General features: G+C 42.6%; 1 protein-coding gene across 1 annotated transcript in view; it reads right to left on the bottom strand.

Annotated features, from left to right (window-relative positions):
• Nucleotides 1-15,649, bottom strand: part of foxj3 (forkhead box J3) — a 70,319-nt gene continuing 54,670 nt past the window's right edge. The window contains exons 6-12 of the mRNA XM_063911359.1: nt 12,113-12,241; nt 9,854-10,028; nt 7,108-7,593; nt 6,441-6,542; nt 5,695-5,886; nt 4,942-5,040; nt 1-4,813 (exon numbers count right to left, since the gene is read on the bottom strand). Of these exons, the coding sequence (XP_063767429.1) occupies nt 4,701-4,813; nt 4,942-5,040; nt 5,695-5,886; nt 6,441-6,542; nt 7,108-7,593; nt 9,854-10,028; nt 12,113-12,241 (1,296 nt within the window). The 3' untranslated portion in view covers nt 1-4,700. The remainder of the gene's footprint in view (nt 4,814-4,941; nt 5,041-5,694; nt 5,887-6,440; nt 6,543-7,107; nt 7,594-9,853; nt 10,029-12,112; nt 12,242-15,649) is intronic.

Consider the following 15,649-nt stretch of genomic DNA (forward strand, 5'->3'; position numbering starts at 1 on the left):
TGAAGTTACCATATTTTATTTCTTTAAGTGCCATTCATGCATATTGGGGAAGGGGGTGGGGTGGGCGGTGGTATCGACAATTCTAATAACACTTGAGTTATTTTACAGCACTTAACAAATACAGAGAGTAGCTGTGTCATCTCATTGGACAACAAAAGTAATAAACCGTGCAATAAACAAAAATAGGACAAATAGGAGAAAAAAATACAAGAAATGACAGAGACAAAATCAAACAAAACAGAAAAATAAAACACAAACCAAATATATATTATCAACACTGAAACACTGAATGTAGAACCATAGTACAGGTAAAAGGTAGTGTCACACAAAAAGCCAACGCATTTTCATCACATATATACAATATAGATATATACATACTGTCACCCTCTGATTGGACAATAACAAAATACTCTATTCTTTTCGCTCCTGTCTTTCATGAATAAGACCCACCCCCAGCCTTTATACCCCACCCCCGAGAGGAAAAAAGGGATGATTGAAAAGACATATATGTACAAGCACAACAACACACCAGCACTGAATAAAATAGGCCCCAATCAGCAGTACTTGTTGGCAGTTCTCTCCCATATCGTGACAAGGCTTTTTTTTTTCATCTTTTTTTCCCAATAATTGTAATCTCTCTGGCAGGTACATGTCCAGCGGTTTTTAAAAACTTAAATTGTTTTGTGAAAAACAACTAAATCTCACACACACACACACACACACACACACACACACACACACACACACACACACACACACACACACACACACACACACACACACACACACACACACACACACACACACACACACACACACACACACACACACACACACACACACACACACATAATGTAAAATTGTGATTGTGATCCAGTCATTGTCTTCACCTTTTTCCCTTTTAGCCTCATCTGTACACTATCCTATTTTGTTTTCCCAATGTGCTGCTGTGCTCAAACAGTAGCCTGTGTGCATTTTCACGATCTTCACCTGGAAGAACTGACACACACTTCACACCAACCAAAGACTCACAGGATGCTCTCTAGTGTCCGTCCATAGAGTCCTAATGAAAACACATTGATGTTTTTTCGCTGCTGTCTTAAGTGGCAGTCCTTTGGCCCCAACTCGACAGAAGGAGCCATGATTTGGGACATTTAACGGACTGAAGTATTTTGTCTGAGCACTAATTAAGAAATTCTGGCAGTTGAACAAAACTGTTAGTTGAGATCCACAGGCGGACATTTGATATACAAAGACAGACAAAACAGAGCAGAGAGAAGCAGGAGAGGACAGTTACTGTATGATTGGCAGGAAAATATTAAAATGAATGGCAGTATCATCAGTTGAAAGAAGAGAACTTGACTTCATCCGCACAGTGCAGCTGTGCACAGTTTAACAGAAGAAGGACAATATAAAACTGGGCTGGTTCTAGTTTCAAATAACCGTCTGTGTTCAAATGTAAAAACATCTGGTTCTATAATATCCAATAAAACAACCGTGTGAGATTTGAACATGCCTTTTTCTCACAATAACAAAGACATTGTGTAATATCATAAAAAAAGAATCCATGATTGTCATTCAAAATATGAAATACAAACTTAAACGTTGTTTACTGGAGTCCCTAGCTGGGAAATTATCTTTAAAGAAATAGTTAGACATTTTGGTAAATATGGGAAAAGCATCTGTATGGTGAAGCTACAAACAAACTGTTAGCTTAGCTTAAAAACTGGAAACAGTGGGAAACAGCCAGCCTGGCTCTGTCAGACAGGAATCTACTCATCAGCACCTCGAAAGCTCAGCAATTAACATTTCACAACTCCAGGAAGTTACTGAAAGTGGACATAAAATAGTCTGACACATAACCTACAGTAGAAGTTTTTAGTTGTGTCTTTTTTAAACAGATAAACACCTGACATATAACGTGTTAAGTAAATAGTTTTGGTGAGGTTGAAGGCATATTTTGCTTCCTATACAGTCATGCTAGCTCATTTCCCAATGTTTCCAATCCTAATGCTGACCGGCTGCTGGCTGTAGCTTCAAAAAAACATCCCAGAATGTGAAACCAATCTTTTAAATAAAGGACACAGTAATGTAGATGCAAAGCACCATACTGTACATAGTTTAACGGTATAGAATAGAGGAGGAATCCTGTGTATTGTCAACTGTGCATCTAGGGTCGGAGAGCATTGAGATCCAGGAGGTGCTTTGCATCTTAAAAACGGTAAAGATCAACAGAAAGTGGAAGTGTGCAAAGGGCTCTGTTTTTAACATAGTGTCTCTAAAGTTCAGCCCCTGTCTGATTGAGGAGCCACTTGTTTCAGGACGCAGAGGACAGGTTCCCAGAACCGCGGATCTCCCTGTTCTGTGCTTTGGAAACCCTTCCCACAAAAAAAAAGCATGTCTGAAATCTATTCTTTAATCACTGTGCATCTGCTTTTGTGCTCGTAGATAGCATAGAGATGATTGCAGCAATCAATCATAGCCCTAAAATGACAATAAAACCAAAACACCCACACACACACCATATGTTCCACACACACACACACACACACACACACACACACACAGTCACATTTCTCATTCTGTTATGATTGTATAATAGCAAAATCTGACGCTATCGAACCATTACAACCAAACACGGGGCAGTTGGAAGAATCTTATTATTATAATTTGTACATCAGAAGTGACAATGAACATGTGTAGCATCGAAATGTCGCTTTGATGTGCAGTAGGTGGATTTGGATTGAATTTGTTCAGAAAATTAAATAATAGTTTGGTAAAACATTTTTGTGTTTTAAACCTTTTTCAAATGGAAACAACATTTGATGCATATCCTATTGATCATTAATCAATCCAGTAATGGCACGTTGGAGAGGCTTTACCACCCTTCTATGACTCTTTATATAAACACATTTCATTTGTCCACTAGCGAGGTTTCAAGTCTGTGAGGTTAGAAACCAGAACTCTAAAACTTTCATTCAGGCTCATTACGTTTTCCTTGTTTCTGTCACTCGTTAAAACTATTAAAACCTGGTTTGTATACAATTTTACACAACGTTGTTTAAACTAATAGTTTGTCATTATAGAAATTATGTTTATACGCTTTCTTGCGTAGAGTTAAAATATTACACCAAAACCAGCTAGAGGGGCAGCTGGCATGGCTCTGTCTAACGCTAACGCAGAATCAGCCAATCAACCAGAAGCTTAAAGGTTTAGAAATGACCACATTATATCACCAGGGAGTCAAAACCACCAGCTAAAATATATTCCAGCACGTAAAATCTTAAACCCTTCAGTTTTTGGAGCTTTAACGTGTTTGTGAGTGGGAGGAGCTCATAGACTTTGTTAGCGTCTGTCAGAGCCAGTTCAGCCGTTTCATCCTGAGAAGTGTAGCTTTAAATCTACCAAACAATCTTCTCATACAACTCCCCAAATGACTATGATGATGATATATTGGCCATTGTTAGTTTCTTAACATTAAAGTGTCTCTGAAATTGTCGCCATGATACATGCTGGGCGGTACGAACAGTTGGAATATCAACTTGATACTTATTAGCTGACATATATGCTAATATAGATTTGAGATCAGCTGATAATGCTTCCAAAACATCCAAATCTACTTTTTCATTGTCTCTGAATGATGATGGCTTGTTTAATGATCAATACAATAGTCACCTTAAAAGGGAAATGCATCATTAAAATGGGAATTTGTTTCATGTTAAAACAGCTTCTGATAAGCAATTATTTCCCTACACGATGCACACCGAGAACCGACATGTCACTTTGGGTTGAGTGAATTAAAAAAAGACTAGAGATATTTCACTTCCCTGCTTCACCTTCTCACACTCATCATTCTCACGCGTCTTGAAGTGCTTGAGACAGAGAACAAGTTAAAAAAGAAAAAGCTGTTGTACTCCCATCACTGGTCTGCTGCAGTGAGCCTGATCACGTTGGTTGGCTTTGAAAACAGATCACCATACTTTCTGTGATCTCCCTCTCACTTTCTCCCTCGGTTTGTATAATATCAAGCCTGCTTAAACATTTAACACCCTGTTCAAAGTTATTGTAAACCTCACTTTTCCATCAACTCAGCCACAGTGGGGCCCACTTTCTCCCAAAAGTGACCAACGAGCACCATCACATTACTCACAGAGACGGCCCGTGTTTCTTAAAAACAAAAGAAATAAAACTGAATTGTTTTTAAAAAATAAAAGAGAGATAAACTCATCCAAGAGGCAGCTGAGGCCAATGTCAACACGAGAAGAATTACAAGCTGAACACGTCGCTCAAATCACATAACAGTTACGGAGCAAGGGGGTCGGGGGGGAGAGGGGTTCGGACTTTGGAAGGCTGCTGGCGAGGGACGGGGAGAGGGCCGGCTGAGGAGCTGAGGAGCGTGTGGTTTAGACGTGAATGTGTTCTACTCGTCTCTAGACAAGTACATAAGCAATCACTTTAACATGTCCAACTGAATATGATTGTCTTCAAAGTAACTTTTTCTAGGTGTGTTTTGCTTTTTGTAGAAATGTCAGGACTGTGAAGTCTGTCTTTTTCTAAAGCGTGTCAAACGTTCTTCTGCCTCCCGCCCACAGCAGCCACCTCCTCCTCCTCCTGCGGCCTCTCAGCACAGCCTGGCTTCCTCTGGCCTCCAACTCCTCTCCTCGCTCCCTTTTTGTTTTGCAGAAAGGAGATTTTAGGGGCTAAACAATGGAGTCCCAATCAAAGTCGTCCTGGATGTCATCAGCTGGCATGCGATGCATCTGGAAGTTTCTGGTAGGTATCATGTGCTGCTGGTTCATCTGTGCATGGTGTCCTGCAAAGAGAACAGGGGAGGGGGGGGTAGTCAGATCGGCCCAGATCATCAATAATACAGTAAATCAAGGTTAATAGCGAGAGGTAGTTATTATTTTAATTCTGCTTTGCCCTGTGGCTTCATCTCACCTGTCATTGTGGGTCCTGTGCCGCTCATAGGGGTCATGTGGGGATATCCTGGAGGACCCATCATGGACATGCTCTGTCTGGTGTCCATGTAGAGATTTGCTGAAGATAGAATCAGAACTTTGATGTCAAGAAAAAACCCAAACTAGTTTCAGGGGGAGGCCCTGCAGCGTCATTTTAAAGAAGCTAACACCCACAGGTCAAACATCACGGTCTATACAAATGTTTTTATTGTTTGAAACATATTATAAGATTACCAAGGCCAAAACAGTGAATGATCTTTGTAACTGTGTAAGTAAGAGCTGTGTTTATCTGAATGTAATCATTGTTGGGGTGAACTATAGACATGCAGCTGTTGATGGGGGAATGCAAGCAGACCCTATTTGTTTTCAAGGGACCATAACGGTTGCAAATCGCTGGCTTGAAGGGCAAGCAGAGCTCACTGTGTGCACAAGGTGTCCAGATTGTTTGCACTTTCAGATATAAGGAAATGTAGGTGAGATAAATTCTTAAGGCTATAGGCTCTCGGTTAACTCATACGGACTTTTTCAGACTTAGTGTTTAGTACGAAAATACCCTTACAGATAAAAACACAACGAGACCTCATAGTACTGAACAATTACAGTTTATGATTATATCCCCAAAACAAAAAGGTGCTTTCACATTGAAAAACATTTTCACCAAGTTTAAAAAACATCTCCCATCAAATACACAGCACATAAGTAAGGGGGCAGGGTGAAGGAGTGTGTGTTTAACCTGTGTTGATGTGCTGGCTGGGTTTGTTGGGGTGCATGGAGCCGTGACAAACAGGAGGCTGCACCGCCCCCTGTGGCTGGATTACACCGGTGCGGGCAAAAAACTGGTTGATGGACGAGCAGAGGTCTGCGATCTGGGTGGGCTCCAGGGACCAATTGTTCAACTCCGCTTGTCTCATACTGTCTCTCAACCCTTAAGAGCAAAAAACACACAGAGAGAACAACGGAAGTTACAACCAGATCTAGAGACAGCATCCGCTCTAAAATGCATTAGTGACAATGAAATGTGTGAAACTGCACCGGCCGACTGTCCAGAGAATATAAATATAGTAAATGAGAAACTAATTAACAAACACAAAGCAGAAACTTGGGTTGCAATATATATTCATTATGTCAGTAACCTTCAGTGGGTGATATTTAAAAAACATCCTACCTTGCAATCCTAGACTGTAATTGGATAAACTGACCTGCTGAGCTCGGTGTTTTGGTAATTAAACTTGAAGGCAGTGTTATTTAATTGAAGAGCTCAGTTTAATTAAACTCGTAATCAACGCCACCGTGACAACACTTCAGCTCTCCATCAGCAGCCGGGGCAGTACTGTACTATCGGCTCCCGGCTTTTCATGTTTTCTTCCTTCTTTAATCTAGAAACATCTTAATCTCCTACATATGAATCAAATACATGACATGCCTATTGTTTAGTATTTGTAAATGCAATAAAGTTTATTTGTAGTGTCCAAAGCGCACCTTGGAAAGGTGAAAGGTCGACATCAGCCCAGTTATAGCTGCTAGCAATACGACAGCTTTCTTTCAGTGCATCCAGATTTGGGTACCAGTCAGACAGTAAACCTGCAACACACACACAGCAAACTATCTGTAACATTACAAGATACCAGACTTGAAGGAAACAAGTCATTTTGGTTCCAGCACCAAGTTTACTCCTGGGACAAATACAGATTTAGTCCTCATTACATCCTTTATGGACAACTGCACAATAATTGCTGCTGTAATTGTTATTGACTGTGGGTTAGCTCATAATGCCAGATGATGCATTTTCATTGAAGTCACATTTTTACAGCTGTGCAGCCAGATGTAGCACCAAATGAATGAGAAGGTAGCACCAAATAAAACATTTAACCAGGCTTTTAAAACACATGGGCTCTGTGCGGCGGCCACTAGGAGGTGCCAGTCTTCTCTGAAAGAGCTGCTGAAGTGGCTGGCTGCAGCATTGCTTTGTTCTCACAGCAGATCATAAATCAGAAGATGATTTACTGTCTACCTACAACACTTTCTAAATGCCTTATTACAAAAAATTACAACTGGTATAAAATGAGCTCTAAAGGTGATGACGTGTGGGATGAACATGATGAGGAGCAGACAGCTCGGCAAGACGGAGGCGGACTGAGGGTCTTACCTGGGTTGCAGGCCATCTGTTGCTGGGTAGGATGGGGCTGGTGGGAGAGGCTCGGATGCTGCTGCCCGTGTTGCTGTGGGTGCTGGCTGTGCTGCGTGTGTTGGGAGGGGTGTGGCGTGTGTTGCTGCGGGTGCTGGCCGTGGGACGGGTGCTGCGATGGGTGCTGCCCGTGCTGGGAGTGCGCAGCGTGCTGTGGGTGCTGGGGGAGCTGACTGTGTTGGCTGTGCTGGGCGTGTTGGCTGTGTTGGTTGTGGGGGCCGCCGTGCTGCGGGAGGTGCTGTGCGTGGGGCGAGCCGTGGCCAGGGTGGGCTTGGGCAGGATGGGACAGGGGCACCTGGCCACTGTTGGCGGAGTGGCTGTTTGGGTGGTTGTTGGGTTGGTTGTTTGAGAGGCTGTTCTGAGTGCTAATGTTGCCACCGGGGGAGTGCTGATAGGAGCAGGAGGTGTGGGTCTGCTGGGAGGAATCTGACTGGATGCCCATCAGACCTGAAAACAACAACAACAACAAAGGGCTGTTGGGGTGCTGTTGGAAAAAGTCCACAGACAATTATGTACACAAACAACAATCCCGATAATTGATCTGCCATTAAAAAGTGATGAAACAGTAGGAAGTGGTTCCTCACAGTCATATTGACCAACATTATCAAGGTTATCAGTGTAATCAGTCTATGTTGCTGAAGAAATGTGAAAAGATGTGCACATATGGCAAGTCAGAACTCGGTTTTAATGTGCATTTAAGACAGTAATACCTATTTCACATACTCTTAGTTTAATCTTGTTCATCCTGAGAGGGAACCGTTTAATCCCTACTTAAAATGTTTCATTATACATTTATATGGAATATGAATTTATATGTAATATGGAACTTGTTTTTCCAATTTATCAACAACTTGCTTTCCAAATAATCTTAGAAAAGGATGACATTTTTCAATTAAATAAAACAAACCAGAGGATTGTGACACTGAGGAAGCTGGAACAAGCACTTTTCTTTTAATAAAGAAAATGCCTCAAAAGAATTATTATCCTGAAAATTGTTTCAGATTATTTTCTGTAAATCAATTTATCAGTTCAAAATGCCATCACTTGCTACTTCAAGCTACTCCATTGTGAGGATATGCTGTTTATTCACATTGACAATGGAATATATTTGCAGAAATCACCTTGGGTTTTGGAAATCACCTATAAATCATAGGCAAATAAAAATATCTTTGGTAAAAGCCTTCGCCCGGGGAATTGAGATGATTGACTCCAACACAGATGTCACTGACAATGGTTTCAGATCAAGAGGTTTTAGAATAACGAACTTGAGCAGCAACACAAAGAGAGCCACGGTTGTCACATGTAAAAACAGCTACTTGGATAAATCTCGACATCCTACAATAATGGGATTTGGGCCTCCTGTGTTTAAGTAGTTCTACACTTGAGACAGACCAGCTGCCATTTTGTTGCATCAGGGGATGACTCAGCATCAGCAGTGTCTCTGAGGTTCACCGTCGCTCTCCTCTCCAGATACACAGCCAGGGATTGCCTTTGATAAATTCATGGTGCCGCTGCACAAACATGACTGGGGCATGAACATCTGCACACACAACTGCAATCATCTGAGTGGCAGGGAGTGGTCTTAAGAGGCCCTGTCCTTCACAGCTTTGGCACGGTAAACCTATTTCACTGGAGTGCTTTTAGAGCTGACTCTAGCCCTGAACCTCCACAATCGGCACGTAACACTCACTGCAGGGGTGACAAAGGTGCATCTCTTATCGGCACAGAAAGCCCATTGTCCAACCAGGGAAATACAGAAAGCAATTAACGCGGCAGCAGAATAATAATGCGAGCTCATTACCTATTATCAAAGCCGGTGAATTAGCTCACTGTCTACAGCGGCAGAGTGTGAAATCCTCTAGCTCGATTATTTACGCTTTTTAATTGCTAGAGCTTGTCTGACTAAGAGATTTCACTTTTATGCGCATATAAAAAGGTAACAACTTTGAACTAATGAAACATAGATGATAGATTAAAGGAGAGGAACTCTTTGAAAACATTAGCATGAAATGCATTTGATTTGTGAAAGTAGGTTATACACAGAAAGCTCAGTCTACTTTGCTCATAACCCGCTTGTCAAGTGCTCTTTGTTTATCAGTCAATCAGATTACAAGCAGAAATGCATTTTGTTCAGCAGGGATTCACTGGCTTTTGGAAAGCTGTACTCTATCCGCTACTATATATTATATCATAACAAATTCCCTATCATTATGAGAAATGAACCTCAAATCCAACAGATTTACTGAGGACTTCCTGTTAACTCCTCCTCACCTCTGATGAAACGCAGCCTACATGAGAAGAGAAACTTTCATGTAATTTGAAAAACATAAAGTAAGAAGGATAGTGTATCAATTCTGTATTAACCATTACATGAAAGCAGTAACATCTGTTTACATCCCCTAATGAAATATTTAAGCCATGAACTCTCAGACTCTTCTTTTGAATATGAAATGAGGTCTTTTCCACATTACTCTGGAAAAGACCATGAAAATACTCCATATAGATTTGCGCTATAGGCTTGTCAGCCTGTTGAATACCTGCTTGTTTCTCTGTAAACCTAATTAGCGCCTAAAGACTCTCTGTAGCCCTGGCTCTTAAGAACAAACCAACATTAGGAAAATCGTTGTGAGAATCATCCTGTTCCTTTATAAATAAAGCTTAGGCTCTTTATTAGATTTCCACTCGATGGTCCTGGGAGACCACTCACCTTGTTGGCTGAAGGACTGCTCAAAAACAGACTTGTAAAGGCTGCGGAAGGAGGCACTGAGATCTTCAAATTCGGAGAACAGGAGCTGCTTGTCCCTGTCTGGCATGTTGTACTGGGACTGGGGGGGCTGCTGGAGGCTCATGGACTGGGACACGGGCTCTGGGTGAGTGGTCACCTGGAGAGATTAGGAGATAAAGAGAGCTGAAGATTAACAGAAGCAACATGGAGAGCAGATATAGGTTAATGCATTTTGGATAGATTTCCGTGGGAGTACAGTGGCATTGTTAACACAAAAGTCAATACTAAAATAAAAATAATAATAATTGATAAAAACAGACAGATAAATAAATACAGATAAATATATTCATGTGTTTTTGTTTAGATTTTTAGGTTTTCAATACCAAAAGGGGTATTCGATTTATTTTGCATAGCGGAACTTATTTTTTCAATATGATAGGCGAGTTAGTTTATTAAAAAAAAATAATGCCACTTCTGGTAACACGGCAACAAAATGGGCAGGAATTATAGCGCCCTATTTCTAATGCCAAGGAGGGAGAAGTTGGCGACAGTGTGTGGGAGGTCAGAGACGCCTTTGGTATGTTTTTCATTCCTTGAAAATGCTGTTGCGCAATCGTGCGCTCCTTTTGCTTGTAATATTTTAAACAGTGCAAACAGTTGCTTTGTTTTCAGGGAGAGAAAATACTTCCTTATTAATTCATTTAAGTTAATGATGTCTTTGATGAATTATGAGTTATTTTACGTTTAAGTTATAATATCCTGAAAACTCAGGAGTGGTTTATTTTGGATTTTAAATAAATGTAGGAAATACAATGAGGCAAACAAAATGTTTATAATGTTATTTGCATGTCAAAAAGGTTTTCAAAACTGGAGAAAATAAAAAGACAAGTTGGTCCATGCGTCCTCTGTTGCTCTCAGGCATATAAAGTTCGTGCAGACACTGAATCTAGGCCAAAAAACCCTGAAGAACTTGTGCTACACACAGTCTACAGGGTGTACTGAGGCTAAGCTATAATGATCAAACATTAATAATATACATACTTTTCAAAAAGATACCCACAATGCTCATCTGGTTATGGAGCCGCAAAGACAGTAAGCCTCTAGAATACTTAAAGTTTGTGCTTTATGTAAATGTGCTCACAATGATACTGCAGTTCCTGTTTGTAGAGGTGTCATTCACACAGCATGTAAAGAACAATCAGGCAGACCACAACAATCTAGGTCAGCGCTTAACCACCTTGGCTCACATGGCATTAAGAGACCAACTCAAATGGACACAATCCCAATACTCTGGTGGCCCAGCGAAATGTATTTAAAACAAAATCAATAGCAATACCGTGTACAAATAAGCAACCATTTTATCTACGTCTCTGTGTGGGCAGTCAATGTTATGCACTGCCCCGAGATGCCAGACAGCAAGCAGTGCTCCCTCCAGCAGCAAGTTTGTCTACGAGACTGATCGGAGCAAGAGGCATTGATGCAAAACCGCCGCTGTTCTCACAAAGCAGGACCTGACCGGTGTCAGCATTACAAGAGAGGTCACGTCCAATATTTGATCACACAACATCTTCCTCGTCCGAGATGTGGGCAGCCTGCTGAAGTGCATGCGGCTCGCAGTGTGGCTTGGGTAAGAGTGAAGAGGTGATAATAAAGCCAGAGTGTTTACTGTGAGCTGCTGCTTTTCGCTGTGAGAGAGAGAGAGCACATCCATCAGTCTGAGCCGATCGATGCCCAGCGCCTGGAGCAGGGAGCACTCTAGGATGCAGGAGGACCACACCAAAGAGGGGGCATCTCTGGTGGGAGGACATCAGAGGAAGCGCTTTTCTTTGTCTGGCTTCCAGGAGCGTGCACATTTTCTCTGTTTCCCTTAACCCCCTTCCTGATGTTGTACTCCAGCGCATGTCCACCTTGAACCTCGGTCTATTGCTGGCTACGGCTGCCTCCTCTGAAGGAAACCTACGGGGGCTTTCTGATCAGATCAAATATGGGATACAGTACACTTTCCATGTCTGGCGGTGTTTCATTTTTATTCATTTAGTGACTGTTGCTCCTTTCCGGGCTTAAAAACTGTGGATAACATGAGGATTTATCATTTGGCATCAACGCAGCTTTGTGATACACTTTATAGAAATATCTTCGTGCCTAAGAGACATTTAGGAGCGACATCGACAAGCAGAATGACCTTTAAGGAACAGAACAAATTCAAAATGCAGATTGATGAGCTGTGAAGAACGCTCTTACCGGTGTATAGCTGTGCACGCTGCCCACACTGTTGAGATTGACGGAGGCCAGACTCTGATCAGACAGGCTGTTGTTAAGGCTGCTTCTTGGACTATCGCTCCCTTCCTGGTCTGTGTTGTACAACGCCACCTGAAACACAGTCATGTACATCAGATTAGTATGTCTGACACACACACAGGCACGATGTGACCATTAGAACAGGTCATGATAATTGTGGCCCAAACAATTGTGCTAAAAATGCTTAAGAATCTTAAATGAATCCTAAAATGGACTTTTATTACATCATAGATTTTTTGTATTTTTTGAGAAAAACAAATAATGTAATCTGAAATAAAGTAACACAAATCACAAGGTCTCTCATGGTCCAGATAAATACATTATTATAATATTTCTTACTGGATAATCCCAGTATTTGTTTTACTTTAATCTCCTCTATTTTTCTCTTCTCCACTATGATAGCAGGCTAACAGGCTAAGCAGCATTTGAGTACTTTGTTATTATTCCAGTAATGTAACTTATTCGGAGTATTTTTAATCATGGTCTACAAAAAAAAGTTTAATCAAAACCAACACACACACACCGACACACACACTAATGTTAATGTCATCTCCACTCTGTGTGATGGTAGAGCATGTCAGCATTCCTCTGAGTTAATGCTGGTCTATAGTTAAACAATATCACGGAAATGTAAAGCCTGAGCGTGTGTGTGTGTGTGTGTTGCATGCAATGACATGTCATAATAGCAGAGTACTTGCGCTTCACCTTATTGAGAGAGTCTGTGTGTGGGAGACGCAGGGTGCTGCAGTGCTGAACACCCAGCACAGTCACTAAGGGCTTCCTGCTGAATGTGTGAATGGGTCTGGAGGCAACTGAGACATTCCTATCACTAAAGGTCACACTGCTGGCGATGTCGACCACATCTGCTCACCAAGCGCAATCCCATTTGGGACAACACTGACCTTTCAATGAAGCTGGGAAACTAGCCGAAGCACTTCAGGACGACAATCTTAATGATCGTCTAACAAGGTTTGGCCCTCCCACCCTTCCCAAATAAAGTGCGCCGTCAGACAATTATAACAATAGTAAGAAGAACGATCCAGATAATGAACATAATGATACCCGCAGAGAATAGCCCATGTGATGAGCTTTTTATTGGGAGAAAGGAATGGCAATAATGCACTGATGGTGGTGCCGTGGTGAAAGAGGGGCCTGGCATTTGAATACTGGTGTGTGTGCAACAATTTTGTGTGTGTCCGTCCATGACATGAGGGCAGCGTGGTGGTTTCTGCTCATCACTGTGAGTAGAACAGAGTGGGCTCTGTGCTCAGCACAATGAGACAGCAGTGGCAGCAGCCTTCAGGCAGGCAGATTGGCCGGGCCCCTGCCTCTCAGCAGCAGTGGCGGCAGTGGACTGAAGCCTCTTGTCTTTCTGCTGAGGCGCACAAGGAGGCAAGGACACACTCTCTGCCTCCTCTCCCCTGACTGATTTGCCCGCTCGCTAACATGCTGGTACAACTCCTGGACCTACCCACGCAGGGTGAGAGGGTCCTATAATGTTAAGCTTTTAATATAAAGCTCCTGAGCTGGTAGAATGAGATAGTAAAGACTCCAATTTAAAAGCAGAGCGCAAATTCTGAATCCAAACAACGCTGTACGAGGAAGAGGGGTCGGGCTGAGCGAGAGGAGAATGGGGGGTAGTAAGAGAAGCTCATTAGGCAACTCTAGCCTTTCTCCACTCAGTGTGGGCTTGGCTCCAGCATTCATTAGTGTGAAGGGGAACTCAATGAGCAGCTAAGACTGAAGGCTTAAGCACATCTACAAAATCAGCTCTACAACGCTAATCAAAAGCAGCGCGCCACAGAAATATAAATGTTATGTGTAATGAAGTCATAAAACAGGCTTTTAGCCTTAAGTCTCTCACCGCAATCTATTTTTACTCTACTCACCCATAAAGTGTGAGGATTTCTAAACCTCGCTGCTCTGTGGTTTACGCAGACCCCAGAGTCCCCTGACACAGCGACACAGATGAACACCCAGTCGCACCTCACCCACATACGGAGAAGCACACACAAACATATGACACACATTTCTACAGCTACAGATGTGCACTCAGGTAGGATCACACACACACACACACACACACACACACACACACACACACACACACACACACACACACACACACACACACACACACACACACACACACACACACACACACACATACAGGCAGGAGCGGCTCTACGGTAAACACTGTATACGCTGTGAGCGAGCAGGCGAGCCAGTCAGGAGCTATTCTTAGCTGTGAATTAAGTAAAAAGCCAGAGGTGTCTTTTACACGGGGGCCTAATCTGGAGCATGAGACATGGATTATGAAATCAAAGCAAGATTGGCCCAGGTGTCTCCAACAATGCCAGCTAGTGTTCAGCACAATCCCTGCATGCAGGATTGAACAGACAGGGAGAGGCAAGGAAAGGGAGGGAAAGCCAGACTATTCATCAGCAAACACACGTCCAACAATCCCCTCTCTAGATCCATCATCACACCTCAGTGCCAGAGTTTCATCATATTCACGCCGGTGTTTAGGTCTGCCCCGGAATACAACCTTTAGGGGGTGGGGGGGGGGGGGGGGGGGGGAGTAAAACCTGAGTCTATATGAGAAAGGCACATGAAGAAGAGGGAGGGGGGGCAATTGTGAGGAATTTCCGACAGACTGAAAAGAAAGAGATTCCTGCTGGTTCAGTCCTCGTCCTGCCGGCGGCTCCCATTGGTCCATCTGAGAAGGCGGGAATGAGGGGGAGAGACTGGAATAGAAATGGAGAGAAAACCAGAAAGGGAATTCCTGTGGCTTGGCACACCGCAACAAAAGAGGCGTGGCCTGTCGTGTGTTTACAGTGTAAGACAGTGAGAAACAAGCTCCCTCCGAGGAGTTACGGCCTCAGATCTGTTACTATTCCACTCTGTCTTCTGTTCACCTCACCACGGTAACAGTTGTTGTCACGATCAGGTGAACATAATGACACAACACTTCTTTTCATGCTCTCTGAGAGTCCCACAGAAGTCATGATCTATGCTGTTTTAATGTGTTCTGCTGGTTGAGTTATTTGACTGGAGGTATTTGATGGCAGGAGTCCAAACTTTAATCTGTCAGCTCTGCATGTTAGGGCTTCATTATCAGTCACTGCTGGGGGAGGGACTGGTGCTGGTGCAGAAGGATTGTTTGTAGCAATCACAGAGGAAGAGGGGTCCTTTTTCCTCACACTGCCAGAGACAGAAACATGAACAACTGCATGTTCTCTGTAGAAACAGCCTCGAGCTAACCGTCACTGACACTCTCGTCAAAACAAGCTGAAAGCCTCGGTAACATACTCTACATACATGTACACACAAGTTATAACACACACCGACATATGCTCAGACTTTGGAGCCCCTGTCAAACAGACACACATTAACTCCTCTTTTCCTGTTCACATTAAACCGTTTTTTTTTTTATGCTTGCAGCAAATGAATAAGCGACTCTTGTAGGCTTTTTAAAAG

This window comes from Eleginops maclovinus, chromosome 20 (genome assembly GCF_036324505.1).
Source record: "Eleginops maclovinus isolate JMC-PN-2008 ecotype Puerto Natales chromosome 20, JC_Emac_rtc_rv5, whole genome shotgun sequence".
Classification (NCBI taxonomy): domain Eukaryota; kingdom Metazoa; phylum Chordata; class Actinopteri; order Perciformes; family Eleginopidae; genus Eleginops; species Eleginops maclovinus.